The sequence below is a fragment of the Chionomys nivalis genome, chromosome 13 (assembly GCF_950005125.1).
Source record: "Chionomys nivalis chromosome 13, mChiNiv1.1, whole genome shotgun sequence".
NCBI lineage: Eukaryota > Metazoa > Chordata > Mammalia > Rodentia > Cricetidae > Chionomys > Chionomys nivalis.
This window is the reverse complement of record NC_080098.1, coordinates 15,564,673-15,592,298: the sequence shown is the minus strand read 5'-3', so window position 1 is coordinate 15,592,298 and position 27,626 is coordinate 15,564,673. Positions and strand designations below refer to the sequence as shown.

The window sequence follows — 27,626 nt, the reverse complement described above, 5'->3', positions numbered from 1 at the left end:
TGTTTTAAATTTATTTTCACTGATAAACATAAATTTATGGAATTTAAAATATATGTATGATAATATAATGAATCATTATTGTTTAAAAATACAATAATCTTGAAAATCAAATGCTGTTTGGTTGTTTATGCATTGACTTTAGATTGGTTAATTCCTTTTATTCATTTACACAGACTTCTTTTTTATTACATAGTTCATTTCCAAAACGTTTCTCCCTGTTTTATATTGTATTTAAATAGTTAATGAATATTAACTATTGATGAAGTTCAGAGCCTCAATTATTTCAACTTTATCTTAACTTCAAGCATATAATCACTTAAAGGCATGATAAAAAGCTGAAATCAAATAATTACAAAAGTAGAGAATATACTCAAAATAGGGGATACAACACTAATGCACTCAAAATTAAAATAATCAAAGCCTGACCTCAATGAACATAATCCACCACACTGGATACTCAACTTTATCCTTCATGCAACTTCCAGGAAGCTCAAAAAAGCTAGAGGTCTAGCATGTGACTATGTGTGCTTGTGTACATATGTATATTACTGTGTGTGTACATGTGTGTATATGACAAAGTGTGTGTGTGTGTGACTGTGTGTGTAACACTGTGTGTGAGACAGTATGTGTGTGTGAGACAATGCATTTGTGTGAGAGTGTGTGTGAGAGACTGTGTGTGTGTGAGACAGTGCGTGTGAGGTAGTGCATGTGTGTGAGATAGTCTGTGTTACAATGAGTGTGTGAGACAGTGTGTTACAGTGAGTGTGTGAGATAGTGCATGTGTGACAGGGCATGTGTTTGAGACAGTGTGTGAGTGTGACAGTGTGTGTGAGGTGTGGGGCTTGCTCTGCAGTGGTGCAATATACAAGGAGTCACACTATTAAACAAAACTGATTCTCCCTGTCACAGAAGCTGTCAAATCCCAAATAGTCCTTCAGCTAGTGGTGTCCACCTTCCTTACTCCATGCTAGGATTTTGTTTGACTAGAGTGTGCACAGGCCTTGTGCGTGCTGTCACAACCACTGTGAGTTCACATGAGCATCTGCCATGTGGTGTCCAGAAGACAGTTTCCTTATAAGTACCTGCCATTTCTGGCTCTTACAATTTTTCTATTCCCTCTTCCCTGAAGAACCTGGAGCGTTACGAGACAGATATGTGGTATAAATGTCCCATGTAGGCTTAAACACTTCAAAGACTCTTATTCTCCACATAATGTCCAGTTGTAGGTCTCTGTATTCATTGACATCTTTTGCCAAAAAAAGAAGAATGGACTCTTGCAAGTTGTCTTCTGATTGTTGCATGCAGATAAGATGTGAGTGCCATCTTATCACTCACACAATTAAATGTCATAAAACATTTTTAAAGCACAGTAATAGTTCTGTGGTATTTCTTGGAGATTAAATAAGACAGCAGGTGTTTCAAGATCTTTTCAACAAAGAATTAATGTCTGTTGGCTTTGATACCTGTGATCTACAGTGCTGATCTTTGAATGAGTATTAGATTCTAACTTTTATTTTAAATTTATTTTGTTTCATTTTTTACATATATGGATGCCTTTCCTGCAGTAATGTTTGTGCATTATATGTTTGCCTGGTACTAGGGATGCCAGAATATAGCGTTAGATCCCCTGAAATTGGATTAATGGACAGTTGTGAGCCACCACGTGCATGCTAGAAATCAGCCCAGTGTCCCCGGGAAGAGGAGCAAGTGCTCTTAACCTCTGATCTATCTCTCCAGTCTAGATTCTAACTTTTAAAAACCATTCTTCACAAGCTCTGCCTAATATCTTTTAAACTCAACATGGGCATCTGCCTATAAAGCTAAGATGAAAGAATTTGTGTTTAAACCTCATTATACATTTGGGCATATTTCATATGAAGGTTTTTATCTTAAGCTTTGTGTGATGCCCAAATTATTAGTTTTTTTTTTATTTTGTGCTTATTCCTTTCATTAAACCCAAATGGGATCATTGAAACCACCAAAGAAGTTCTAGATAGTAAATCCAAAATAAGACAGGGTCCAAGACTGGATATTTAGTCAAAAGTGCTCTTAAGTTCCATACCAGTTTGATTTCTTACTCAGCAAACTGCTACAAACCTGACAGTGTTGAACCTATTTGTCAGTGCACCAAGTATCTCCTATCACCTCTCCCCAGAGGCAACAAGTGTAATTATAATTAACATAATTAATAAAGGACACTTAGGTAATTTTTCTAACAATAATTAAAAGTCACTGTAGAAGCATTAGCTTCTCAACCCATAGTCATAGAAAAGATAAGCATAAGTTCCAGGAATTCTGTGTCCACCGGCTTTCTGTTAAAAATGGAACCGGCCCTAGAGCAGTCTCCTGCACATGTGCTCTAAGCAAGGGGTGGCTGTGGCATTGTTTTGCATGCATTGCTTTCAGTGGATATAACTGAGGAAGTTAATAATGCTCCAGACATAGTGACAATTCTTTGAACCTCAATTATTCATATGTACCCAGCGTATTGAGTTTCTCAGTCAGAAATTGTTACGGCATGCATAATTGTCCATGACTATTCCCGTAAAGTATATCTGCAATTAATAGTTAGCTTGGAGACTAATTTCATTATTATTTTTATAAGTAATTAAGCTTTTTAAATGTGCATAAGAACCTGGGAACAAGGAAAAGTAGAAAATCACATTTGAGTTTTAACAGCATTTTTCTATTTAAATTGCTTTCTTTTTATACATTTTTTATTGATATTTATTGAGCTCAACATTTTTCTCTGCTCCCCTCCCTGCCTCTCTCCTCCTCCCTTCAATCCTCCCCCAAGGTCCCCATGCTCCCAGTATACTCAGGAGATCTTGTCTTTTTCTACTTTCCACTTCCCATGTAGATTAGATCTATGTAAGTCTCTCTTAGTGTCAGCATTGTTTTCTAAGTTCTCTGGGACTGTGGTTTGTAGGCTGGCTTTCTTTGCTTTATGTTTAAAAACCACTCATAGGTTTAAACCATGTGATAATTGTCTTTCTGTGTCTGGGTTACCTCACTCAAAATAATGTTTTCTAGCTCCATCCATTTTCTTGCAAAATTCAAGCTGTCGTTATATTTTCTGCTGTGTAGTACTCCATATTGTAAATGAGCCACATTTTTCTTATCAATTCTTCAATCAAGAGACATTTAGGTTGTTTCCAGGTTCTGGCTATGACAAACAAAGCTACTATAAAGATAATTGAGCACATGTCCTTGTGGCACGATTGAGCATCCTTTGGAAATATGCTCAAAAGTGGTATTACTGGGTCTTGAGGAAGGTTGTTTCCTAATTTTTTTTAGAAATCACCACACTGACATCCAAAAGGTCTGTACCAGCTTGCTTTCCCACCAGCAATGCAGGAGTGTTCCTTTTTCCCCACATCCTCTCCAGCGTAAGTTGTCATCAGTGTTTTTGATCTTGGCCATTCTTACAGGTGTATGATGGAATCACAGAGTTGTTTTGATTTGCATTTCTCTGATGATTAAGGATGTTGAATATTTCCTTAAGTATCTTTCAGCCATAAAATTGCTTTCTTTTAAAATAATTTTTCATTGATACATAAAAATTGTATATTTATATGGTACCATTCAGTGTTAAAATACATATATACAGAGATACAGAGAATGGTATTAAAATAATAGAAATCTTGTCTCTCTCCTTAATATATTCATATCTTATGGTAAACGTATTCAAAACCCTCTTTAATCTTGTTTGTAATGTGGAGCACAGTAGCATGCTGCTTGAACAACACACTATGCAATAGCTCATCAAGGCTTATTGCCCCATCCCATTAAACAAAAGCAAACCTTCACCCACCCCTTCCTTCTCTCCCATTTCTGGTAGCCATCTTCTACTCTCAACTTCTGTGACATCAACTGTTTTAGATTCCGCACAAGAGCCAAAGGCATGAAGTGTTTGCTTTCTCTGCCTGATTTCCAACTCTTGACTATTGAGAATAACCCTGCTAACGTTCCTGGAAAGGCAATTCCTTTTCACGAGTCATCTCAGTGTGCTTTCAGCCCTGCTGTCATGGGAGCACTCACCATGTCTGCAGCTTCATGTTCCTTGTTATCAGAAAGTCGGGTTTTCTCTCCAGGTAGCTGTATGAGGTACACATTATATAGGAACATCACAATGTGTTCCCTTCTGCATTTCTGTAGCGAGAATTCTTAGATCCTTTTCTGAAGTTTGTCTGAAACAAGAATCAAAGCCTTTGCTTCTTCCCAGGGATTAACATGCCATCTACATGTTTGGGAACTTTTCAAATCTTTGAGGTGGTGAAGGATCACAAAAGGGAATTCTTTTTACTTGCTGCACATTTTACTTTACCAATTCTGACTGTACTTTTCACTATCTTTTCCCAATGTAATAAGCATGATTTTTCTTTTTTTCTTTTTTCAACTGTCATGTAAAATATATTTCATGTAATATCTAATCCCACTCTACAACTTGACCATAATGTGGCCTTGGTGAAATTACATACTCAGAAAGAACCACTCTCTTCATTGCCTGTAGCATAGGGCAGTTGTGGAATTGCACAGAGTGTGCAGCCCAGAGTCTCTTGTGCAGGTCCGTAGGAACTGTTGGCCCTGGGACTGCACTCTTGTGGCTCATAGCTTCTCTTTCTTCTCTAACCTCTTCCCTTCTTCTTTTCTAGAAGGCTTTGTTAAATGTATCTGACCATATTTCCTAGAAAAATATTCTTTATTCTATATAAATCAGGTGACAAACACAGCTATGTTTAAAAGACCAACCCCTGTAAAGTCAGGAAAGAGGTAAAGGAAGTAGATCTGGGGCTTCTACAGTGTCAATGTCTGATCACTGGCTGTTGTAAACGTTTAATATAAAATGCTCTGTAGAAACAAATGCCCCATTGGTGCTGAAGGACAGGAAATGACACATTATTGGAGTAAAGTTACAAATGCTAGCAGTTAGTCAAGCAATGTGGCTGAGTAATGCTGTGTCTCAAAAAGAATGCTTGGGAAAATCGAATTTCTGAAAATCTTACTTCTCTGTTTCTAATGTGCAAAGCATGCCCTCTTTTCAGACCAGGAAAAGACCAGGAAAGTTGTTTTTTTTTTTTTTTTTCTGTGACTCTTTGTACCTAAAGGAGCATGCTGAGGACATAACCACTTGACAGCTACCTTCCCAAAGCAGGGAACTGGGTGGACGCTGTCTAAGAAAGTCTCATTTGTCTTCTTCAGTTGCTGATTGTGACTTTGAAGCAAACAGCTGCGGGTGGTTTGAAGCCAGTGGCGGTGACGATTTTGACTGGATGTGGAGCTCCCAAAGCGGTCTCTCTGCTGATTTTGAGCAGCAAGCCCCACCTGGAGATCACACTCATGGCACAGCTCAAGGTAAAATTCTAGAGATGCTTTGAACTCTTCTATAGACTGCTGGTTGTATCTTAGGGGCTTAAGACCAGAGCATGTGGGATGACACTGACAACCCAGTGTGCCGTCTGTAAGAAGTGATTTCTTTATGGGTGATGTGACTGGAATGAATACATTTGTGCCCGTATAAGCTGAAATTATTAATTGGCTAGTGCCATAATTTAATTGTGGATGGATGTACAAAGGCAAATTTTGCTATCCATGTTGACTTTTTATTGTTGTATAATTTTAATTTTAATTGGACATGAAACTTACTTGGCATAGCATTAAGAGACAGAAGAACTTTCATTGCTTCGCCCAATCCAGTAGGTAAACTTAATGCTTTGGTTTCATATCTCTACAGGGCATTTCATGTTCATTTTGAAGAACAGCAGCAACTTGTTTCAAACTGCCAAACTTCAGAGCCCAACGTTCAGCCAGACAGGGCCCGGGTGCACACTGTCGTTTTGGTAACTATTATATGATGGTAAACTGTCCTAGAGGAATGATGACTGCGGGCCTATCTCTGCACTTTCTAGCTATTCAAGCTTTACCCCTGGTTACACTTTATGGTGACTACTGCATTAAATTAAAATAATTTGATTTCAGAATATATTATCAGCATTGGTTATTTTATTTTTCAAGATTAAAGGAGGGCTTCCCTTCTACCATTGGATTTGAATTTAATTAGGAATCTCCCTGTGTTTTTGCAAGAGGTTTCAGGGTTGTAAGAGCCCTAGAGTGTGAATCTCAACAAATAAATTCTTGTAAATGGGCAGCTACAGTTATGGTAGGAAAGAAATGTGTCCATTATCAGAATTAATTAGTAATTGATGTCAGTGGAGGTTCAAAGGTGTACAAAGTTCAACTGTCTAGTCTCTCCTATAACATTTTCAATTCTTATGTTGATTTTCTTTCAGGTTTTATAACTATGGATTGTCAGTGGGAGCAGCTGAGTTGCGACTACATCTAGAGAACTCCAAGAATGCCACAGCCCTTTGGAGAGTGCTATATAACCAAGGAAACCAGTGGTCAGAGGCAACTGTCCAGCTCGGACGCCTCACTGAGCCCTTCTACCTGTCACTAAAGAAAGTCAGTCTGTCAGTTTATAGTGGAGTTTCTGCTATCGATGACATTCGTTTTGAAGGTTGTGCTCTTCCTCCTCCTGTCGAGAGCTGTGATGAGCCAGATCACTTCTGGTGTGGACAGACAAAGGCTTGCGTGGGGAGACATCAGCTCTGTGATCTGGTCGATGACTGTGGAGATCGCACAGATGAGATTGACTGTGGTAAGTTATTTGGGGCTGATTATTTTTCCCCAGGGGAAACGATACTGCTTTTCCTCTCATGTAGTTTGGAATAATTGGTCTTAATTAGTTCACTACTTTTTAGGCAACTAGGCAATGACTCAAATATAATTGAAAAGTTGATGAGCACTGTATAGTCAATTAATAAAACATGCTAACTTTTCCTTTATTATAAAAGATTTTATTAGTTTATTTTTATGTTTCTATTTTGTGTATGTGAATGATTATGCATGACATAGCATATGAATGAAGGTTGGAACACAACTTCCATGCAACAATTCTCTCCTTCCACCATGCGGGTGCTGAGATCAAACCCAAGTTGTCAGGCACAGTGGCTTTCCTGGCTGAACTATCTTGGCAGCCCTTGCCATTCTTCAGTAGGATTACTAACTAGATCCTAGGGATATATTGATAAAAATGAGTATGGAATTCCTGCCTCCATGTGCTTCACAGTCTAACTGAAGAGATAGATGTTCAAGTATGTATTAATGAAATGTATAATGGCAATTCTAACTGAAACTGTGAAGAAACTGTGAAGAAAGATACAGTGTAACTTTATAGAATAGTAAAGTTGGACTTTCTGCAGGTGATGATTTAGCTAAGATGTGAAGCATGGCAAGTAAAGCTTATGTCCAAAAGCCATTAAGTAAAAGACAGGTGAAACAGGGAGTGCATTAAGAGAATATAAATCAGAGAGAGCTTTATTGTTAGGAGAGGCTACTCGTTCATCTCCTGCCCGACCAGACTCAGAATAATCACACTGAAACTATATTAATTGTATACTGTTTGACCAGTAGCTTAAGTGTATTTCTAGCTAGTTCTTACATCTTAAATTAACCCATTTCTATTATTTTATATTTTGCCACAAGGCTTGTGCCTACTGGCAGGGTTCTAGCATCTTTCTCTTCTGGCAGCTACATGGCATCTCCCTGACTCCTCCCCCCCTCTCAAATATCTCTATCTCTATATCTATCTATCTATCTATCTATCTATCTATCTATCTATCTATCTATCTATCTATATCTTTCAGCTTGGCTATATTCTGTTATGCCATTGGCTGAAAGCAGCTTTATTCATTAACCAATAAAAGCAAGATGTATACAGAAGGATTTCCCACACCAGAGGCCCAAGGTCAAAGATCATTGTGATCCACACTAAAGAAGCATGCTTTATTTCAAAGATATTTAGGGTGGTGAAAGAACTAAAATTTGACATATGTAAATGTCAGTGTGGGCATGCTGTACCTAGTGGGTTCGAGAATAGAGGAGATTTGTTAGGGAGGATTGTAGCTGCCCCTTGGAGAACTGCTGAGTTGAGAGCTGAGTCAGGGAGGAAGTTTAGAGGAAGAGGAAGTACCTGTGTGGGGTTCTTTGTTTGTTTTTTTATCAGGAATAGATAGTGAAGTGCCAAGGCTCAGGAAAAATTTTGTGGTATCTTATGTCTGATTCGCAGTTTGCTGAACCTGGCTCCCACAGATCAAGTGCTTGCATCAGAAAATGAGTTGTCCATTAACAGTCTTATTTTGTTTACAAATGTCTGAAACAAAAATGTTTCCATAATTCTTTGACTCTGATCTTGTCTCAACATAGTTTACAAATTTTAACCTTAGTGTTTCATAAATTAGCAAACTCATTAGAAACCAAAGTGAAACCACCGAATGCTCAATGCCCCATATTAAACATTCAGATAGTAATTTCCATATAAGCCACAATGGAAAGCTGTATGTGCATATGATCTTTGATATACATGCTAATAAATTACATCAAAGTTCAAATTACCATCTAGCACATGAAGCTTACACGACTCTTATTTGAATGGATAGAGTTAACATTGAATTTTGACAGTGCTAATCATATGATATATAACTTGTTTTAAATCTAATTTAGTCTTTTGCAAATTTGCAAAGTCTGTTTTAGCTTTTAAGAATTTTCTAAATTTTTCCTTAAGCATTCTGATATTAGTAGAACTAAGCATGGTGTATCATAGTATAAAAATGTAATCATAGTATCAATGTAATTCTTGCCTACTCAGTGATGCAGAGAGATCACAGTGGAATCTGCTGAAACAGTGCCTTATTAAATATCATCTCCATTACATATCCCAACATTCAAACTGTGTTTCTTGCAGGGTGCTTGGAGATGTGGTCCTCCACTGAAGGGTGGAGCTCCCCATGGTTTCTTTTGGCATGAAGATTGAATGTGGAGTCAGTATGCCAACAGTCAGTGTAAAAACTTGTTGGCTCTAGTGTCAGTTTTCTGACAGAAACTCAGCAATTTGTCATCCCCTTTCTGCTTCACAGCCACAGACTGACACCTGGGGAGCACCTGGAATGTCCCCGTTCATATCACAGCTGACTTGATGAGTCACAATTGAGGAGTCATCAGATGAAAGCCTGTCTTCCTGCTGGCATCTGTTCACTGACTCCCTTCATTAGGTCCGAGCTTCTCTTCGGGGCTGTCCGTTCAGATGACTTGTTCCTGCCCAGTTGCTTTGATTTACCTGCACTTCTACTTATTGTTTAGGGTGCTTGCTCACCTTTGGCACCAAGAGCCGCCACTCAGATGAATAGTTAAAGACAGTTGACATTTATATTTTAAATATTAACACATAAATGGAGCTAAAATGTGAAACTACTTGTAAACTCTAAATCACGTCTCCTCAGTCCAGTTCTCCCAAATGTATATTTTTATCCCATTATTTTCTCAAACCAAGTATCTGGCATCAACAAGATCTTTGTGTCTTGAAAAATGAACATGCTCCAAATGCTATCCTAAAAATAGAGTATTTGATTGATGAGGTCCTAGTCAATTCTTTATAAGTTTGACTGAATGATGTCAGAAGCTTAAAAGCCCAAGCTCCTTTTGTGTAATGTAATGAGAATATCAGTTAGCACAGTTACTAAGGAAACCAGTATGCAGATTTGTCAACATACCCCAAAATAGAGCTACCACATGATTCAGTTATACTACTACTGTGCATACACCTGATGGAGTCCAAGATAGTAGATAATGGGCATTGTTATATCTCTGGCTATGTTTATTCATGAGAGCCGACTTAGAGAATCAGCCTTAATGTTCTCCAAAGAAATGAGTGGAAAATTAAATACTGTGCATGGCCAATGGTTGTTCAAACACAAAAAGGAACAAAATCATGTCACATACAGGAAGAACTATGAAACTATTGAGTGAGATAAGCTTGACTTAGAATGACAAGTATGCCATCCTTTTGGTCATGTGTGAAAACAAATGGGAAATAGATATCGTTTAGAGAGATGGCACAGCAATTAAGAGCATCTACCGCCCTTACGTAGGACTTGGGTTCAGATCCCTGCACCACATGACAACTCGCAGCTGTTTGTAACGCCAGTTACAGAGGACTCCATACCTTTTCTAATCTGCCTAGGCTACTACATGAATGTGATTCATATATGTATGCTGAGGCCCACACATACACATAAATATTAATAATGAATGAATGGCATGTAATGGGGACTATTAGAAAAGAGGAAGAAAATCAGAGAGAGGGGAAAGCTTTTTCAGTGGTAAGATACCATGACCAGGGATACTTTTATAAGAAAAAGTTTATTTCAGCTTACAGTTTCAGATCAGAGTTCATGACCATTGTGGTAGAGATCATGGGAGCAGATCGGTAGTGATGACATCAGAGTGTATCTGAGAGATTGTGTGCTTATCTTCGAGAAGGAGGATGAACAGGCTCACTGGGGATAGCATGAGTCTTTTGAAACCTCTTAGCCTTTTACCCCTCCAGTGATACATCTCCTTCAACAAGGACATACATCCTAATCCTTTCCAAAGAGTTTTATCAAATATGAACTAAGAATTCAAATATATGAGCCTATATTCTCATTCTCATTCAAACCACCACAATGCACTTCGTGACCCCCTTAGGCTTGTGGTCACATCATAATATACAATGAATTTAATCCAACTTCAAAAATCCTCATAGTTTTTCACAGACCCCATGCAATTTAAAAGTCCAAAGTCTCTTCTGAGACTCAAGGCACTCTTTTAATTGTAACTAACTCCCTTTAAAATCAAAAAGCAAATTACATAAATCTCACGTACAGTGACTCAGAATACACATTGCCATTCTAAAAGCAGGGATGCGTCAAAGCAAGACAAACTCAAAGTAATGTTGTTCTATGTCTGATGTCAAAGGGTTCAAATGACTTTGCAATTCCACCTTTGCTGACTACAACACACTTTTTTCTTTTGGACTAGTTCCACTCCTTATCTGCAGCTCTTCTGAGCAGACATTTTCTGCCTCTGGCACCTCTTACATCATGGGGTCTTGAACCCAATGACAGCTTTACTTTTAAATCTTCACTCTTTAGGCCTATGTTCAGTGACTCCCCTGCCCCATTCCTGATCTCAGTAGCTCTTCTTAATGTGGAGGAACACAACACCACAATACCTTTATTTCTGTATCTTTTATAACTATACAGCCAGAACCACATGGCCAATGCTGCAAAACTGGGCTGCCTGCTTGGGATTCAACCTGACCCCTCCCTGAATTATATTTGCATAAGATTTCCTTTGTTGCATAAACCTCCTTTTTATGAGTTGGAAGGTTAGCTATGTGGGCTTGTCCTGAGAGGATCACTCCCTTTTTCCCCTTAGATATCTGGCCTCATTATCTCTTTCAGCACAAGCCTTGGCTCTAACATTGTATTTCCTGGGGCTCCTTTTCTCCTCAAAATGAATTTCTTTTCGCCTTGCTTGCTCCTTTTTACCATAGATCTGCATAAGCATGATTATTAATAACCACTGGGCAGAGTTAATATAGGCTGTCTTGAAATCTCAGCCAACAAAATTAGTCTCAAATTCTTCAAATTTAGCCTCAAGCAGATTCTTAAAACATGGTCAAAAACCAGACCCATTGTTTACAAATGTCACAAGAATAATCTCTAGCACAGTTGTTAATAGTTTCCCCTATGACACCTCTTGAGATGGGTCACCATATTGTCTCTTACTGGGGTATACCATTAATCTATGCGTACAGTGTTTAGCCACTTTCCTAGTCCAAAGTTCCCAAATCTTCCACATTCCTAAAAAAAAAAAAAAAAAAAAAAAAAAACCAGCATGGTTAGATCTGTCACAGCAATAGCCTATTCCCTGGTGTCATCTTCTGTCTTAATTACTTTTCTATTGTTGTGATAAGTCACCATGACCAAAGAGTCGTATAGAAGAAAAAATTTATCAATGACTTACATGTAAGAGCATGAGAGATTATTACCATAATGGTAGGAGAGCAAGCAGAAAGTCATCACACTGAAATAATAGATAAGAGTTGACATCATTATCTACAAGCAGGATGCCAAAAGAGCTCACTTAGAATGAGTGAGCTTTTGAGATCTCAAAACCTGCTTTAACAACACATTTCCTCCAACAGGCCACACCTTCTAATTCTCATCAAACAGTTCCACCAACTGAGGAATCAAACATTCAAATGTATGACCCTATGAGGACAATTCCCATTCAAAGTACCACAGGATGTCAAGGAAGGGTAACAGAAGACAGTGGATAAGATCAAACTATGTTATATGCTTATATGAAAATGTCATAAGGAGACACATTATTTTGTATAATTAGTATGTACCATCAATAAAGCAGAATAATGTGAAAATATCAGAGAAAAAAGAAAAATACTATTGATGAGACACAGTGAAGAGTCAATATTGTACACAGTGCAACAGGAGACAAAATGAGACATGGAAGAAGGCATGAGTAATTAGCACATGTAGAAAAGACAGTATATGATAAGGGGAAAGACAGATGAGTAAAAACTATAAGCCATTATAATTAGGGCTAAAATATAACAATTTAGAGTAAATGGGAATATGGGAATGGTCGAAGAGATTTTACATAAAGAAAGAAACTGTACTGTGGTGGTATGCTTTGAGCACAGCTGTGTGGAGAGAGACATTTGGAGCTGTGATGAGAAGAAATGAAAACACTCATGGAGTGAGATTTTGGGAGCCCCTCATCAGAATCCTCTTGAATACCTGGAAATATGTGGGTTTTGTCTGATAGACTGGGATGTATTTGAGACTTTTTACCTTTTTACCTTTTTTTTTACCATGATAACCAAGTAATCCTTAAATATTTAAAATTGTTAGATAATGACAACTCCCAGCTCTATTAGAATCACTTGGGGAGCTTATTAAAAAGTCCTGATGTAAGGACTGAGCTGATGGCTCAGAGGGGAAAGTGCTCTCCCGAGGTCCTGAGTTCAAATCCCAGACCCTAAACTGAAAATCTTGCAGTGAGCATGGCAGTGAGATCAAAGATGTAAGAGCAGAGATGGAACACCATAGTCAATCAGTATAGCTCATCAGTGAATGCTGGAAGGAGCAGAAGAGATGGCTCAGAAGTTGAGTGCTTGATGTGGAGGCATGAAAACAGGAGTATGGATCCCAGCACCTACTTAATCCTGATGCTGGCATGATTCCCTGCAAACCCATAACCTCAGCATGGAAAGAGCCAAGACAGGAGAATCACTGTGGCTTATTGGCTGCTAGCCTAGACTACAATAATAAGCCCACAGGTTCCATGTTCAACCAGAAAAACTCCACCTGAAAAGATCAAGGCCAAAAATAACAGAGAAAGACATGGATGCCCTCTTCTTCCTTCCACATACACATGAGGAATAAGTACCCTCATGCACAAGGTGTGAACGTTAACTGCCCCCAGCACACCATAATAATTAGGTGGAGGTTTATAGAAGAGAATAGCTGGATGTCTGAAATAGCATCCATCTCTGGCCTCCAAACAAACACATGTACCCCTATGAAGCATGTGAGCATACAAACAAAAAGCACACACAAGCGTATAAACTAAACACAAGTGCACACACCAAAGCCAGTATAAGAATCCCAAAGCATGGTTTTAAAACTATTTGGACCAATTAAATCAATAATTCATATGTAACTTATAAGCTTTAGTGGTTTTGTTTATTTTTCTTTAATGTGCCCTGGTTGGCACATTCAGCTAAATTTGAAAATGTACCCAGTCAAAAAGGTATTACAACGAAACAACCATGACCATTTGCCTGAGGTTATGGTAAGAGTTGCACTGGAAATTAAACTTAGGTTCTTATGCTTGCTAGACAATGCTTTACCTCTAAGCTATATCACAAGCCCAGGGTTATGTTACAAAAAATGAAGATAAATTAACATTAAAGATATTTAAGAAGATTCTTGTCTAAACATTTCATCTTTAGTCCATGAAATATTATTCAATGCCTAGGAATTACTCTTTTCATAACTGTGTTTTGCGTCACATTTAAAAACAACTACAGCTTTCTTTTGCATGATTCAATTATCAGGGTGTGTTCTTAATCACATCTTTCCCCCTACACTAATTTGATATTGTTTAATGCCATGTTTAGCACCTGAATTACAGTGTGACTTTGAAAATGGAATTTGTAACTGGGAACAAAGTGTGGAAGATGACTTCGACTGGACTAGGAACCAGGGTCCAACTTCAACACTGAACACAGGCCCAATGAAGGATAACACTCTGGGCACAGCCACGGGACACTACCTCTATATAGAAACATCGGGGCCACAGGGTTTTCAAGACGAAGCTATTTTACTCAGTCCGATCCTTAATGCCACGGAAACAAGTAACTGCACCTTCCGCCTGTATTACCACATGTTTGGAAAGCAAATTTACCAGCTGGCAGTCTACCAGAGAATCTGGAACAATTCCAGGGGACAGCTGCTGTGGCGGATATTTGGGGATCAAGGCGACAGATGGATAAGGAAACACCTCCCAATTTCCAGCAGGCAACCCTTTCAGGTAGGATAATGGGTTTCATAATATATATTTGAGATGCTTTCTACTGTCTAAGCAATGTGAAATATCGCTGTAATCTTGAATTAAAAGCTGGTGGAATTGGAGCAGAGATACTTTGAAACACATTCATCATTTACTGAAGGGTGCGCTAAGGCTCTTTGAGTTGCTGAGTTCCACGGGTACCTCAATAATGAACGTTTAGCATCTTTTCAGATAAGCGCTTGACACTGGAAAGAGCTGCAGGTCCCTCCAATATTAAGTGCCTGTTCTATTGAAATTAAAACATCAGAAGAATGCCCTAATCTGTGAATTCTGCAGACTACAAACTCATATGCCTATTGAATACATCATTTGACATTTTAAATTTTTATAAGTGAGCAGCTAAAATCCAGAGTATATATTTTTATTTTCTAATTTTTATTATTGTTTAACTGGAACATATGCATTGCACATGGTTCTGGGCTTCATAAAGACAATTTATTTTAAGTAGGTCAAGTACTTTGACCGTATTCACCAATTGTGCCCTGTTGTTTTTCTTCCCTCATATTTAATTATATATATATATATATATATATATATATATATATATATATATATATTCTGGAATTCACAAACATGGGAAGCATGTAATATTTAATTTCTTCAATCTGCCTTATTTTTGTTAATATAATCTCTAGTTGCATCAGTTTTCCTATGAATGACCCATTTTATTTATGTATTTATTTATTGGTATGACTGAAAAAAATTGTATTACAATATCCATGGTTTTGTTCATTCTGTTAATTAACTGACACCTAAACTGATGCCATGACTTGGCTATTGTGAACTGTATATAGAAAACATGGATGTGCAAGAGCCTCTATGGCATATTGACTCTGAGTCTTTTGGTTGACAGTTCTGTGTTAGTCATTTGTTTTCTATGTTCTCTTGGTCTGGGAGTGGTACAGCTAGGATGGAATATCCACAAAGAAACCAAATAACAAATATGAGGATGTGGGAAAAGGGAGTTCTTACACGGGTTAAAAAGTCATTTCACCTAGCCACTATGGAAGTCAGCATGAAGGAGCCTACGGAACTATAATCTGAAAGTGTACTGGAAAGAAGGCACGCTTTATTAAAGAACACATATCTTCTCTCAGGAAGAACTCAAGTTTGACTCCACAATACCTTATTCCCGGGTGGAATACTTTTTTAATTCTAAATTTGACATGTCTTCTAGCTCATTCAAATGCATATGTGTCTTTTTACAAATTTGTAGAAGACTTTGATATGTTTTATGCTTTCTTTTCTTATCAACTCCCTGAAGTTAAATCAGAGGCCCCTATTTGCCAGTTCTTTAGATATAAGGGAGAACATTTCTAAGAAGTTGTCATTTGCTCTTTAGAAAGAAAAGCTTGTAAGTAGCAGAAACAGGATTTAGACCAGATAGGTTTGTGAATGGCTGCCATTCCTCCTCTGTACATCCTGAAGCCTGTAACATACAGGAGCTCTAGTATTTATTCTTCCTCCTGCTTGTCAAAAAGATCCATACATAAAGTATTGTAAAGAACATCATATCTCTCTATGACTCAAAGTTCTGTGTTTATTCTTTCATGTGCTAAATCTCGTTCAGCTACCAACATTGGAAGCATTTTCTCCATTTAAATGCCTGAATCATGTTAACTATTTTACAGACACAAACATAGCCCCAGAGAAGCTAACAATCAAGATGCACATTAACTGTGACTCAGTTGGTAAAGAGCACACGGGGATTAGTAATTTGTCCAGAGACATATAAGTAGAAAGCATGAAATCTAATCTACCGTGGGTAGGGTGATATCTTCCTCTTCTGTCACAAAGACATGGTACAATACAGTTATTGATATTAAATAATACTTAATATCTAGCTAGGTAGTTTATAATTTAGACCAAACAGTTATTGAGGACATTAACTCTTCTTGTGAAGGCTACCCAATAACTTGATTCCACGAGAAAACAACTTTATAGGAAGGCAACTTCACAGTCAGGTGAACATGGGATTTACTATAGCACCCTTCCTTATGAATCTAAACATGAAAGTTGGGAACTGAAACCAATTGCAGTCACATAGAAAGTATTCTCCCTGATCATAACCAGTCTGTTGTCTAATAAAGGAACTTATACATGGGGAGTTCTTTTGAACTTTTATTTTTAATGAAATACAACTAAGAAATGATAAAAGTACATTAATAAATGATGAAAGTACATATTTTCCATGTTTTATTGATAGGTCAAGGTAGCTTAAGTGGAGTTCAATTTAATCAAGAAAGTATCTCCATTATGTAACAGCTAGTCCCAGTTTCTATTCTGAGAAACAGTGGAAGAATCAATGCTTTCATTAACCGTAATATCAAAAGGGAAATTGCCTAACTTGGTTCCCAGTGAGATAACAGGTTCTCAGGAAGTATGCACTTAACAGTAAATTTCATAGACATTTCTGGATCCCTCACTTAAAATGAAATGCATAAGATAGGATTGGATAGTAGGTATGAGAGTTCTTGTTTTGCCTGTTCAGCTGTAATAAACAGAAATGTCATGTGTAGCATGGTCAGTAAAGACTTTACAAATCATTACAGATAATTTTTTGAAATTTCCATTTGAATTTTATTATGAGTAATTGCCACATAATAGACCATATATGTATGACGCTTCAGTCAATACCACAGTCATGATAATGAACACATACCCATGGTTTCAGAATTGCCTCCTGCCCTCACATGAAACATCTTTCTGCCCTCACTTAGCATCTAGTAAGAGCCACTACTTTCTGTGAAACTTAAATTTTTATATAAAGGAAATCAGAGTGCATGAAATGTTTAATCACCTGACTCATTCAGAATAATCATCTCAAGATTTATTTAAGCATTAACATGTATCAATAACTAATTTGGATAAACCACAATTTATGCATTAACTTGTTGATTGAAGTATGGGCTATTGTAAATAAATCTTATTTGAGCAGATGTGTACATGTATTTATATAAACATTGACTCATTTCCGTAGGTGAAAAACCAGTAATGTTATTTATCCGCCTTTGAGAAATGTACTCTTATCATTTAAGACACTCTTACTGATTTTAAAGTTCACTAATTTTTATTCCTGTGAGCAGTATATGGATGTCCCATGGCCAATGTCTCTTATATTGTCTTTTAAATTTTGCTCTTTTAAAGCCAGTGGCAGCATCTAATTGTAGTTTTAACTGGTATGCTGTGGCACAATGTTGAACACATTTTCATGAGATTCGTTGGGTAGTGAATATTTGTTTAGGATGTATTTTACAATCTTGCATAAAAGTTTGAAAATTGGGTTATTTTGAGTTTTTATATATTACAGATGGAAGTCTTTTACTAGAGACATGACTTACACTGCAGTTTTATTACTCTAGCACCCAGTACAGTATCTGCAACTCAACTGTATAGTAACTACTTACTGAATGATTGGACTGGACAATGAAGTCATATTTAGTAAGTAGAATGTTAGGACTATTCTTTGTACATTAGCTTGATTTTATCACCTCATATGAAAATAATTATTATTACTTTTAAATTTCTTTGACTATGGAAACAATGGTTGACTTTTATAAGAAGGTGATTTAGCAATTCTGATAACTTTGAAAGAGCTGGGGGATGCTTGCTGAGTTCAAATCTCCAGAAACTACGTAAAAGCAAGACACTGTAGTACATGCCAATATTCCCAATTCTATAATTCTATTATACCAAAGTGATAGGCAGGGATAGGGGAATCCTCATAGGTTTATGGGACAGCTAAATAGGCTAATGTTATGGTGAGCAAGTGTCCTTTCCCCAAGCAAGATGGAGGACAAAAATCCAAGGCTCTCCTCTATCTCCACACATGAGCTGTAGTACAAAAGTACCCATACCATAGTATGTATGTGTACACATACACGCACATAAACACACACACACACACACAGAGTTAATATATATGTGGAGAGAGAGAGAAACAGAGACAGAGTCTGAAAATTATCTTTTGACATTTGGGTATTATTTTATTTGTATTTTAAATTCAGTATTTGTGAACTTGACATAAAATAGTCTCATTTTTATTTTGACAGGCTTGTGTAATTGCAGATTTATATTAAAGTAATAGTTTAAATTAACCCATAAAATGTATTCCTTCCTCTTTTTTTGTGATCAAACTACTGTTTTCACATAATTTACATAAATATTCTTTGGAAAGTAAAGATTTTGGGAGCTGGTGAGATGACTCAGTGAGTCAGGGTTTTTGCCTTCAAGCATAACTACCCAAATTCTACCCCTGGAGACACATGGTAAAAGGAAAGAAGGAAGTCAAGCAAACTGTCCTCTTACCACCATACATGTGTACAGACACACAGAGTAAGTAAATAAATGAATAAAATAACAAAATGTTAATGGGAGTTCGAGGCCAGCCTGGTCTACAAGAGCTAGTTCCGGGATGGGCACCAAAGCTACAGAGAAACCCTGTCTCGAAAAACCAAAAAAAAAAAAAAAAAAAAAAAGGAAAGGAAACATGAAGATTTTTACATTTGTTAGTTTCATTCTAAAAAAATTTCAAAATCTCTCTGTGACAAGCATATTTTGTCCCTAAGAGCAGCAGGCATTAATATTTCTTTGGATCTTTTTTCTCTTGTTAGTTCTGTCCTTTGTTTTGATTTTTCATATTAATTTTATTATTATTATTCATTAGGAACATGTTTGGTTTCTAAGAAGAGGCAGAAATCTTTAATAAATAAATAAATAAATAAAAAGAAGAGACAGAAATGGGTGGTTTCAGATGGGAGGACAGGTGGGAATGATTCCAGAAGAATTGGGCACGGGGGACACTATAATCAGAATATATTATACAAATAAATTGTTTTCAAGAAAAGAAAAATAGAAAATTATATGGCTAATTACACAAGGATGAGTAGTCTTCATCTGCATCATCGGTCTGTACAGGAGATGGACTTTGTTTCTCAATGGAAACATGGTCATAGAATTAGAAGATTAGTAAACAGTGAGGTATTATTTGTCCCCACTCATTCAATCTGCTGAAGGAAATGAAGCCATTGTCTTTAAAGTCTTACAGGCTCTGAGGAAGAAAGACTAGGTTTTAAGTCTTCTGAGTTTTCCCTCAGTTATTTGACATTTTAGTATATTTTCCCTTATTACCCATATAATTAATCAGTTACACATTAGATATGAAAACCAAAGTAGTAAAAAATTATATATTAAAATGTAACATTGTAACACACCTTAAAATAATATTCTACCACATTGCAGGCTATGACAAGTGCCATTACCAGAAGGAATTTTCACTTTTAGCCAATGCATGCTTTGAGATACCTTTAGGCATGACTGGTGCTTACAACCATGTTACATTCTATATTAATGTTGTCATATGCTCTGTTTATTCTAGAACATTGCCACCAAATGAACATAATAACCTGTGGCCCTAGAACTTGACAAATATGTACTGTCCTTGATTGGCACAGTTGACAGACAGAAAAGTCAACCCTACCACGATTTGTTGTTCACCTTCAAGAAATTCTTAATGCTCTAAATAAGTTCTTTGTAGTTAATGTGTTCAAAAAGGCTTGTTGCATTTAACCAAAATTATTCAATATTTCTCAGAACTCATAGTTTCCAGCATCCTTGTGAGATGAGACATCTCACTTTCTCCTGGTAAAACCATCAGAATATTTCCATGAAAATTCAGTTTGGTAGAATGACATCTCATGGGGAGGGTCTAAGGGATTCACATATCAAAAAGAAAAGGCATTTGAGACATATTCAGTTGCAGAGGCTATTGAATTAAATGAGAGAGAAAGGAAACTTTATCACAGCTATTTTGAAAAGCATCCCAAAATTTAACTTTTAAAAACGTTTCAACTCCTATACTCAGCGTACTACCAACATTATGAAGGAACATTTCTAGCCACAAATTCTTTATTGCATACACCATCTCTTACATGTCATGGTTTTATTCACCTTAGTGGTAGTCCAGGCATATAATGAAAAGTAACTTTCTCATGTATTTACTATATGATATTTTCAACTACTTTGTGGCTGGCTGACAAAATGCTACATCAAAACCATAAAACATGAGATTTTAATTCATTTAACTTTAAAATTAATCTGAGGGATAGAAGAATGGCTCAGCACTTCAAAGCACTTTTTCTCTTATAGATAGTCAGCATTTGAATTCTAGCATCCGTATCAATTGTCTCACCTGTAATTCCAGTTCTAGGAGATATAATGCCTTTTTTTCTGGCTTTGATAGAATCCTGATATCCCGTAGCCCACGGATAGAAAGGAAAGAAGAAGGAGATAAAGGAAGAAGAGAGGGAGAGACAAAATTTCATATGTGTGTGTGTGTAAACAAACTTTTTACCAGGAATTCAACCTATGTGTGCCCTAGCACCATCAGGTTTTGGAATCTTTGCTTCATGTAGTTTCCCATCTTGTCTGTAGACAGAACATGTCTTCTTATATTGAACGGTGCTCTCTCTTCCCTTTGCCTTACTCCAGTAGGAATGAATCCTTGGTGTGGATTCTGGTTTCAAGGCATTCAGTGAGAAGTGTTACATAACCCAGTTTAATCCAATTTCTTGATTGTTTGACAATACAGAATCCAGAGATTTTTATTGCAGCTCATTTTCTTTCCAACTTCCCTTCCCCCCCTGAAGAACATAATAGTGTACAAAGTAGACCAAGGATAAGCACATTTGAAAAAGATTTTTAAAGAGATGCCCCAAACTTTTTGCATTGTAATGTAACATTGCTGCCTATGAAGTTCACAGTAGAGAGCCACAGCTGCAGAAAAGGGACAAAATGTCTAATACTGTGTTAAATAAGTGCATAATTTTGTGCTGAACTGCATCCATAGCTATCTCAGTTGCAGAGAGCATTCTGATTAAGTTAGGAAGCCTCCTCTTGCATTCTAGAAGCCTGCTTTAATAGTAATAACAGAAATCTTTTCAGCTAAATTTTACAATGAAAGATGGGGTGATATTTTAAATAATTTATAACATTTTGATATTGCATTGTAGAATATGCCTATAAAAAACACTGTTGCATCATTTTCAATAGTCCTAGGTGAAAAATGCTTGAGTTATGTTGTAAATAAACAGGGCCATATTTAACAAATGTCAGCTTCATCGAACTTTCCCTGAAATTACATACAGAAGTGCTGACGACATAAATTTTATGTCACTTTGTCTAACATTTTTCTTGCAGTGGTGTGTATTTTGTGAGAATTTGCGTGGAGCGGTTTTAGATGCAGTTTTCTGACATGAGTTCTCTGTGAACAGCACCCAAGGGTGTGTTGGTGTGCATCGTTTCCTCCATCTTGGGCCACCACCTTCAGTTTCTCAGAGGTTGTCCAGCTTCAAACGTTATCACAGTCTTCTGTATCGTATCACAGAAAATGAATACAAAGATAGGGAAGGAGGAGAGGAGGCAGTGGATCTGACCAGTTCGCCAGACACAATGACACAGCATCCCATAGGAGGCAATGGCAGGAAGAATATGAATTTGAGGCCATCCTGGGCTAACCAGCGAGATTCTGTCTCAAAAATAGAAAAAAAAAAAACAAAAAACAAAACAATAAGCACAATAAGCAAACAAAAAGGAAGCAGTACAACAAAAACAGAGATAAGAAAGGTCAGAAAACAAGTTCAACATCTCCAGTCTATTCTTTTCAATCTTCCTGAACTTGTTAGAACTCTGGTAGCAGTAAAATGTAACCTTTTAATTAAACTCTCTGCAATCATTGTAGGGTACTGCTAAGGGTTCTCTTCATTGGAGATGATACGCAGGAAAATTTGAAATTAATATGTACTCATGATAGTATCCAAATGTGTATATAATAAGAGGCAGGAAGGAGAGAAAAATTGCAGGTATCAGGAATTATTCTTTGAGAGTCTGCCAATTTATAGAAAAAACAAACAAAAACTTTGAAAGATAAATATTAAGTATGAACATGAATAAGCTAATTTTACGTTTTTAAAATCTTGTCAGTTTGTGGATTACTTTGAACTTGAAGCTGTGTTAATTTTCCTTTTTCCTCCCTTCCTTCCTCTGTTCCCTTCTCCATCTCTCCTTTAATGTCCTTCCTTTCATACCCCTACCTTCCTCTGCTCCCCTTTCTTCCTTCATGTAGGCCAGCATTTCATTCCTTTCTACGGAGGAACCTTGCCAAATCCCTTTGCCCCATCTCTCACTGGATTTAGGAGAACAACGTGAGTGATGCCTCTTGCATCTGTGGCAGTCCTGTATGATTTGGCAGATTCTGTCAGGCTGAGGCTGCAGAGCTGGCAGATAGCTGTGTCGAAATCTCCTCTGTGGGCTTTAGTTGCTCTTTGGAGACTTGTATACACATGCTGGATTTGCCAACACCTGTCCACTCACCTCCATGTTGCAAGGACTGTTTAAATGATTTGTGAAAAGGTAGAAAGGTGTGTCAAATCATCATGACTGAATTATCTCATTGAAAATTCTACACGCCATCCCATATCTGATACAAATAATCCTAATCAGGCCGACGTACTCTCTGGACACACAACCAAAACGGCAGCTCCTCTCTTATGTATTGTTCAGTCTGTGAATAACAGGATGAAATACGTCCTGAATGGTTTATCTCTACAGAGCCACCTAATTTTCATCACATGAAATACATCAGCTTTGCCTTTTCTCTGCATTTTTAGAGCATTATAACACACTGAACCAAACCCTCTTGCGGATACTGGTGACTCGTGAATTTTGCTTTTATCTTCAGTGGAAATCTGTGTCACGTAGTGTTCACTCAGGAGAGAGTCTGGGGCTTTTTTGAAATTCTTTGTCAGATGATTGCTTTATCTTGATTTGTGCCTTCAGCCTTTTTCTCATTCAACAGAAACTATTGTGCTGCTATCTGTTAGAGCCCAGCGATCTATACCAATTTACACTTAGAGTCTGGCCTCCGTCTAGAACTGTTTATGGAACCTATTGGTTCACTTTAAGGAAAGACACGATGCATTCTTATTTCTTATAATGTCAAATTGGAGATTTGGGTTTTAGTACAAACTTTTGCTCGTTTGGAAGAACTACAGACCTTACAGGATCTGAGAAAGGAGAATTTGTTGCTCTCGGGATGAGCCCCTTATTAGTCATCCAAGTGCCACCCTCAAACTATGTGTTTACAAACAACAAACACAAACTCAACAATTCAGCAGTGTGTGTGTGTGTGTGTGTGTGTGTGTGTGTATGTGTGTGTATCTGGATCTATTAATGGTCAAACGAGGCTGTCAAAGGAAAATGGGAGGAGTTCATGGGAGAGGTTGAAGGGAGGTAGCTGAGTGGGGTTGAAGGGAGTAAAAGGAGTGGTATGGTGTAATTATATTTTATTTTATTTAATGTCCATGTATAAAGTAAACCCCTTGACTTCCTGGTACTGATAACACGGTTCCTCTTACAGCTTGTAAGATGCTTTAGAGACTGTTGTCTAAAACTGTTTTGAAGCAGTGTCATCAGTTTTTGATGAACTAAACCTGCATTATGAATGCTACAAGATGAGTTTTCTGGAAGGGAACATTTTTAAAGAGTATTTTTTCCGTTTCTAAACGCATTCTATCTTTCTTTCTTATGTCATTATTTGTTTTGGAAACATATTCGTTCATTATTACTATCATGAAGTCTTGAACTTGAACTGGTAATGGATAGACCTGTGTTGAAATTGCCTAGGGAATCTATCATCTATGCTACGATGTAAAACCTTCTACCAACAGGAGGGGGGACCCAATAATATGAGCAAATGGAATTTTGAAGTAGTTATGGTAATAGCTGACTATTTAGCTCTGAGTCATTTTCCATGAGTATTGAGAACAGAGAAAGAAGGTGAGGGATATTTAAAATATGATGAAAAATTGGGCCCAGCTCTAAATTTTTACACTGCTATTTACTCTGAATATTTGATAGAATTTTTTCCTCACAGTTTCTGAGTTAGTTTCAGTCTATTAAAATTTCATACTTATATAATCTAGCTTTAATAACCCCATTCAAACCTCATGCAAACTCAATCACCATCATGATATTGAGGTGGTACCATTCTGAAATGATTAGGTTGAGGGCTCCAAATTCATATAGTGATGGATATTCTAATAAAATGAGGGGATTAGTTATCTAGGGATGTCTACATGTAAAGACATGTCTTTTTTTTTTCTTTCACACATAGTGAGGTGGACATTTGTACTCTGGCTGCTGTACAGACTCCACACACTTAGCATATGTACTTTCATGATGTAATGCCCTATCCTGTTGACACAGAAAGAAGGCAATCAACTTTTTTATTTTTTTAGTTGAGAAGATGTGGTAGTTTGAATCGGTATGACCTCTATAGACTCATGTGTTTGAATGTTTAGTCATAGGGAGTAGCACTATTAGGAGGTGTGGCCTTGTTGGAGTAGGTGTGGCCTTTTGGAGGAAGTGTGTCACTGTGGGGGCAGGTTATGAGGTCTCCTATGCTTAAGCTATGCCCAGTGTGGAACACAGACTGGACCATTGTAGCCTCTACTGTTTTGCACCCTAGGTTTCTCTTGATATTGTTCAATTTTTTTGTTTGTTTGACTGATTTTTTTTGACATATCGTTTGGTTCTTGTGTTTGTATCACAAGTGTTTAACTCCTCCTGCTGCCTGAGAATCAAGATGTGGATCTCTCAGTTCCTTCTCTAGCACCATGTTTGCCTGCATGCTGCCGGGCTTCACGTCATGACAATAATGGACTAAACTTCTGAAACTGTAAGCCAGCCCCAAATAAAGCTTTCCTTTATAAGAATTGCTGTGGTCATGGTGTCTCTTCACAGCAATAGAAATCCTATCTAAGAAAGGCGAGCTATAGACAGCTAATGGATGATTGCTGGGAGAAGGAGAATTGGTCTCTTTCAGTAATGATTCTTTTATTAGTTGTCCAATATACCGTGCCAATTATGAATCCATATTCAGGTAACTTGACCTGGGATTTCATAGCTTTCAGAACTGTGAGGCACATGTCTCTGCTCTATAGGACTGTGATATTCTGCTTGATCAATAGAGAAAAAAACAGATAACTATACTAACAGCGATAATTTAGGATATTGGAGATGTTCATTGAGTTAGGGGTGTGAGACCCTGTCTCAAAAAATTCTATAAACACTTTGTAAAACAGTTTGGTGTTTATTATAACATTTAACTAAAAATGTCATCATGTGAAAGGAATTCCATTCTGTTCCAAAAGAAATAAAGGTTTATGCCTGAGCATAAACAGATGATAATGTCCATTCAAATGGATAAACCCATTGTGAAAACCAGTAAGTGAAATGGCGCTCAGCAAGAAACAGGAAGATAGAACTGAAACAATAGAAGTGTGGAACACTCTCAAAAACACTTATGCTCAATGAAAGACATGGACATCAAAGACATCAGTGTATGAGGCTACTAATATTATACTTCAAAACCATAAAAATGAATGCGAGCCTTGGTGGGTTGTGCAAAAAAAAAGATAAAATGCAAAGAGGTGACAGCATCCTGTGATGAAGTTTCTGCATCTTTACTACAGCTATATCTACATGATGCTTTTCATCTCATACACTGAACTGTACATTCAAAAGGGATAGACTTTTATCAACTATATATTATGTTTATGAGCATAGAGTATATAAACATTTTAAATGAACATATTATGCTTTTGGTAGTTATTTTTAGACAGAAGAAATGTGCTTATTTATAGAGCCGGGAAAAAGATAAATGTGCTGGCTAGTTTTATAGCCAAGCTAGACACAAGCTAGAGACATTTGGGGAGAGAAAACCTCAGTAGAGAAAATGCCCCCAACAAGCCTGGTCTGTGGTCAAGCAGATAGTGCATTTTCTTGATTGATGTATTGATCTACTGTTGCCTGTAAGTGTAAGATGAAATAAATCCTTCCCTTCTCAAATTGCTTTTGATCAAGGTAGTTTTTATCACAGCAATATAAACTATAACTAACTCAATGTTCCAGTGAATTTTAGTTAACACTCTCTTAGGATATTCTTGTGGTTCTCTGGGCTGTAGCCTCTAATTAAGTGACTTTACACCTCTAACAGTCACACTAAAGTTTTAAATACCCAGCATATATACACAGTAATTTTTGTTGTTAAAAGAATATTAAAGATCTGAAGCAGAACTGCTTAGGGAATGAGAGTGTGTGTATCTGAAAAATTTTAAGTGTTTGTAGTGAAGCTGTTAACAACCCCTTGTTATATTGTTGAATTTGATTGTTTTTAAATAAAAATCAAGCATGGCTGTAGTAAGGGAATGGAAAGAATGTACTTTGCTGGAGTCAGGTAGGATTCCATATTGACTTGAATATGGGAACATCTTCCAGCTCTTTCACAAGACAGCAGGGAGTATGAGCAAAGGAAAGAAAACCTGTTCTAGTAAAGTTACAGTTTTGTGTAAGAGAAAAAACATTATATACGAAAATTTGTTATTAGTGTGTTGAGAAGTTAGTATCAAAATATGTATAAACGATAGGTCAAATTAACCTAAAATTTGCTTACATGACACATAGTTAATAACATATTACTTCCTTGGGTTAGGTTTTGGAAATATAGCTTTGATATTAGCCATCACAGCTGCCTCCATGTATGTCCAGTCTCTCTGGACCCCTCTCGTGGTTCTTCTGCATAACCTTTTTTTTTTTAGAAGATGGCCTTTTCCTCAGTTTATTGTATCTCTGATTTGCAAATGATGCTTTAAATTCTCTGATTCAGTAGCCTTCTTCCACACGAACCTTTCTTTTTTCTCAATAACTATCACTGCCATTTTATGGTTTCTGTATGACAGAAAATCTAGTCAAACAATAATATGTGTTTCCTGTGGTCACCAATGTGGTCTATCGCCACACCTTACCTGAACTTCCCTACCCATCCTTCATGTCTGTTCCTGATAGTTTTCTGATATGTCCTTATTATTGTTAGTATGCACTGAGAGAAAGCTTGTACACTTTCCATCTCTAAAGATTCTTAACTATGGATGAATGATAGAGCTTATGCTGCCCCTTTAGGGCATTCTATATCTGAAGAGTGCAAGGAATAGAAGAATGGGGTTCTTCTTCACACCAGGGCAACTCCGAAA

General features: G+C 37.1%; 1 protein-coding gene across 1 annotated transcript in view; it reads left to right on the top strand.

Moving 5' to 3' along the window:
• The window catches only part of Malrd1 (MAM and LDL receptor class A domain containing 1), a 642,532-nt gene that overhangs the window by 149,677 nt on the left and 465,229 nt on the right, over nt 1-27,626 (top strand). The window contains exons 14-17 of the mRNA XM_057787647.1: nt 5,203-5,355; nt 5,735-5,840; nt 6,291-6,658; nt 14,087-14,499. Coding sequence (XP_057643630.1) covers nt 5,203-5,355; nt 5,735-5,840; nt 6,291-6,658; nt 14,087-14,499 — 1,040 coding nt within the window. The remainder of the gene's footprint in view (nt 1-5,202; nt 5,356-5,734; nt 5,841-6,290; nt 6,659-14,086; nt 14,500-27,626) is intronic.